At 48.0% G+C, this 4,553-nt stretch overlaps 1 protein-coding gene across 1 annotated transcript; it reads left to right on the top strand.

Moving 5' to 3' along the window:
• Nucleotides 1–944: 944 nt before the first annotated feature.
• LOC119951568 (zinc finger protein 271-like) lies at nucleotides 945–2,923 on the top strand. The gene is made up of 2 exons (XM_038774755.1): nucleotides 945–955; nucleotides 1,055–2,923. Exons 1-2 carry the CDS (start codon nucleotides 945–947, stop codon nucleotides 2,610–2,612), a joined length of 1,569 nt encoding a protein of 522 aa, XP_038630683.1. The 3' UTR covers nucleotides 2,613–2,923.
• Nucleotides 2,924–4,553: the final 1,630 nt, after the last annotated feature.

Below are 4,553 nucleotides of genomic sequence, written 5' to 3'. Positions count from 1 at the left end.
CTAATTATAGAATCCCCGACAACTACCACTTCCTCCCCCCGCTTGAATGGCCTCCTGTACCAGGATGCAGTGGTCAGCTAGCTCATCCTTCCTACAGTCACTGCTCCGATATCCTGCCCCTCCGAGTCCGCTTCCTGGAGACTCGGCTGCGAATGCCCGAGATGAGGTTTTTATACTATCAGCTCCAATACTAAATCCCCGGGGTAAGGTTTTTATACGCACAGTTCCGGTACTCCGATCTTCCGAGTCCGCTCCCTGGAGACTCGGACGTGAATCCCCAAGATAAGGTTTTGTTACTGTTTGCTCAGATACTCCGCACCTCCGAGTCCCGTGCCTGGAGACTAGGCCGTGAATCCCCGAGGTAAGGTTGTTATACTTACTGCTCCAATACTCCATCCCTCCCTGGTGGCTAGGTGTGGGGAATAGGTATTGGAGACGAGGTATTGGGGAATGAGAGCGGAAAGAATGTTATACAGAAACTAGAATTGTTTGTTCTGAATTTCTATCCGATACTGAGTTGACTTTGTAAACTCCTTCTGCAGGATATTACAAGAGGAGGAATTACAGACAGAAATCTCAATTGTCACGTCTCGATCTGACAGAGCCACTTGATTCCTTGGGACCTGAGTATCGTCGGCCTTTGAATCCAGAAGAATTAATGTTTCCGGATCTGTCGGGATCAAAACATTTAACCATCAGTGTGACTGGAAAAGCACCCTCAATTCCTTAGAACCTGAATATCATTGGCCTTCGAATCTAAAGGAGAAATGTTTGTCTGTTCTGTCAGTTTCAAAAGATTTTAAATATCAGTGTGACTGGAAAAGCACCGAGACGCACACACACCCGAGTGAGAGTGTTCCAGAGCACTGACTGTGGAAAGAGCTTTAACCAGTTACACAGCCTGAAAAAAACATCACACCATTCACAGTGGGGAGAGACCGTACATGTGTTCTGTGTGTGGATGAGGCTTCAGCTGATTGTCCAACCTGGAGAAACACGAGGACACCCAAAACATGGAGAAACCATGGAAATGTGGAGACTGTGGGAAGGGATTCAGAGCCCCATCAGAACTGGAGATTCATCGACGCATTCACACTGGGGAGAGGCCATTCACCTGTGTGTGTGGGAAGGGATTCACTCAATTATCTCACCAGCAGTCACACCAGCGGGTTCACACTGCGGAGAGGCCGTTCAACTGCACTCAGTGTGGGAAGAGATTCAATCGGTTATATGCCCTGCGGATACACCAGCGAGGTCACACAGGGGAGAAGCCATTCACCTGCTCTCAGTGTGGGAAGAGATTCACTCAAATCTCCAGCCTGATGTCACACCAGCGAGTTCACACTGGGGGGAAGCTGTTCATCTGCCTACAGTGTGGGAAGAGATTTAGACAGTTATCCAGGCTGAAGTCACATCAGCGAGGTCACACTGGGGAGTGGCCATTCACCTGCTCTCAGTGTGGGAAGGGATTCAGTCAGTTGTCCACCCTGCGGATACATCAGCGAGTTCACACTGGGGAGAAGCCATTCACTTGCTCTCAGTGTGGGAAAAGATTTGGACATTTATCCAGCCTGAAGAAACACCAGCGAGTTCATACTGGGGAGAGGCCGTTCACCTGCTCTCTGTGTGGGAAGGGATTCAGATATTCATCCAACCTGCAGAAACACCAGCGAGTTCACACTGAGGAGAAGCCATTCACCTGCTCTCAGTGTGGGAAAGGATTCAATCGGTTAACCCACCTGCAGACACACCAGCGAGTTCACACTGGGGAGAGGCCGTTCACCTGTTCTTGGTGTGGGATGCGATTCACTCACTTATCTAGTCTGAAGATACACCAGCAAGTTCACACTGGGGAGAGGCCGTTCACGTGCTCTGTGTGTGAGAAAGGATTCACTCGGTTATCTAACCTCAAGACACACCAGCGTGTTCACACTGGGGAGAAGCCGTTCACCTGCTCTGTGTGTGAGAAAGGATTCACTCGGTTATCTAACCTGCAGTCACACCAGCGGGTTCACACTGGGGAGAGGCCATTCACCTGCTCTGTGTGTGAGAAAGGATTCACTCGGTTATCTAATCTGAAGACACATCAGCAAGTTCACACTGGCGAGAAGCCGTTCACCTGCTCTCAGTGTGGGAAGAGATTCATTCACTTATCTAGTCTGAAGACGCACCAGAGAGACCACACAGTGGAGAGGCCATTCACCTGCTCTGTGTGTGAGAAAGGATTCACTCGATTATCTGACCTGAAGACACACCAGCGAGTTCACACTGGGGAGAAGCCATTCACCTGCTCTCAGTGTGGGATGCGATTCACTCGCTTATCTAGTCTGAAGGCACACCAGCGAGATCACACTGGGGAGAGGCCATTCACCTGTTCTGTGTGTAAGAAAGGATTCACTCGCTTATCTATTCTGAAGAGACACCAGCGGGTTCACACTGGGGAGAAGCCATTCACCTGCTCTCAGTGTGGGAAGGGATTCAGTGATTCATCCAACCTGCAGACACACCAGCGAGTTCACACTGGGGAGAGGCCGTTCACCTGCTCTCGGTGTGGCAAGGGATTCACTCAGTCATCCAACCTGCAGAGTCACCAGCGAGTTCACACTGGGTAGAGGCCAGTCACCTCCTCTCAATGTGGGAAGGGAAAGCATGATTCATTGCATCTGCTGAGACACCAATAAATTGACCAGTGAATACAGGGGTTGGATTCTGCTGTTATTGTTTCTGCTCTCAGTTACATCCAGCACTGCAGTTTGTTCATTCTGTCAGTTGGTCAATGGGGAGGGTCCGAGGATTACTTTCTGCTGGACTGGCCGGTCTCACAACTTTGCCTCCAGTGGGCTGATTCTCTTTGTCTTGTTGGAATACCTGGTTTCAAATTTCATAAGGATCACAGAATAAAAGGATGTTTCGCAAGTGAGAAGATATTTAGTTTGCATTTCTGTTTGGATCCCCCAAAATCCTGCCACATTGCCATGAAGATGGGCCATGATGGTTACATGGGTTTTTCTGTTTAATTTATCTGGGTGTTGCTCACAGAAAAATGCCATCAGGGTATGGGGGGCAAGTTGTCTAAGGTGGAATGGGAAACTGATGGGAGACATAGAATAGCTAATATTTAAGGAATTATTACATATTTACCAGGGGCTCTCTCTCTCTATTGAGTTTTTTGTGGTATACAGAAGAAGGATTAGTGTGTACATACACGGTTGTTCTTTATTTTGCATTATACACTGTGGTGGTTGTGGTTTCCTGTTTTCCGTTCCCCACTGTTTAATTTTGTCCCGTCTGTTGGTCCCCCCCCCCCCCCCCCCTTCTCTTTTCCTGCCCCCCTGCCCCTGTTTCTCAGCTTCTTTTGTTGGGCATGGTTGGGTTCCATGTCTCCCTGCCCCCCTCTCATTCCCCTATCCCACAAACCCGCTTCCTTACTGTGTCATGACTGCCTTCTCCTGTTCTTTGTCTTCTCAGCTGCTGGCCACAAACAGGTCTTGGAACAACCAAGTGAACGGCTCCCACGTTTTGTGGAATCCTCTTCCGACCTCGGATGGCAAACTTTTGCTTGGCCCTTCCGAATTTTATTAACTATTACTGGGCAGCCAACATATCGATGGCTAGTGTTGAAGTCAGATTTAGAAAGAAGATTTTAGATAAAGGTACCCTGGCTTAGATGCCTGTATAAGAGGCAATTTGTAGGAATAGATAGTGTATAAACAATGCTTGTGATTTTATAAGCTGAGAATTACTAATATCAGAAAGGACACAAAATGGGTGTTAGCTGAGCTAGCCACATTGCTGAACAATCATTAGCTGGGTTACTTGCAAACTGGTACAAATAACATTTAATGACAGACAGCAGAGTTAGTCAGGGAGGCAGGAATGATTGATGTCAAGGAATTGAATGTGAAAAACACATGGGGAGTTTTTAGGGAGGATTTTATCACCACTGATAACAGCTCCACAGGACAAAGAGCAGAATGTATCCTCACCAGCTCAAGGTCTCCAGGTGCAGGCAGGAGACATAACTTTAAGTTAGTTTTGAATGACTTCTTCATGAAGTTAGGGGTTGGTAAGACACCAACCCACTTTACGTAATGTCAAATTTTAACATAGAACAGTACAGCACAGAACAGGCCCTTTGGCCCTCGATGCTGTGCCGAGCCATGATCACCCTACTCAAACCCACGTATCCACCCTATACCCGTAACCTTACTTTTTAGGACACTACGGGCAATTTAGCATGGCCAATCCACCTAACCCGCACATCTTTGGACTGTGGGAGGAAACCGGAGCACCCGGAGGAAACCCACGCACACACGGGGAGGACGTGCAGACTCCGCACAGACAGTGACCCAGCCGGGAATCGAACCTGGGACCCTGGAGCTGTGAAGCATTTATGCTAACCACCATGCTACCGTGCTGCCCCAAATTTAATTGGATATATATCTAATATATGTAATCTATAATCAGTATTGGACAAGGTGCGGCCGAAATGGGCTGTGCAGCTGTTTTGAAAAATATAAGAATGGATGTTTTCCTTTGTTCAGTTGAGAGAT

The sequence above is a fragment of the Scyliorhinus canicula genome, chromosome 17 (genome assembly GCF_902713615.1).
Source record: "Scyliorhinus canicula chromosome 17, sScyCan1.1, whole genome shotgun sequence".
In the NCBI taxonomy this organism is placed as follows: Eukaryota; Metazoa; Chordata; class Chondrichthyes; order Carcharhiniformes; family Scyliorhinidae; genus Scyliorhinus; species Scyliorhinus canicula.
The sequence above is the reverse complement of the archived record's forward strand: the minus strand, read 5'-3'. Positions and strand labels throughout refer to the sequence as shown.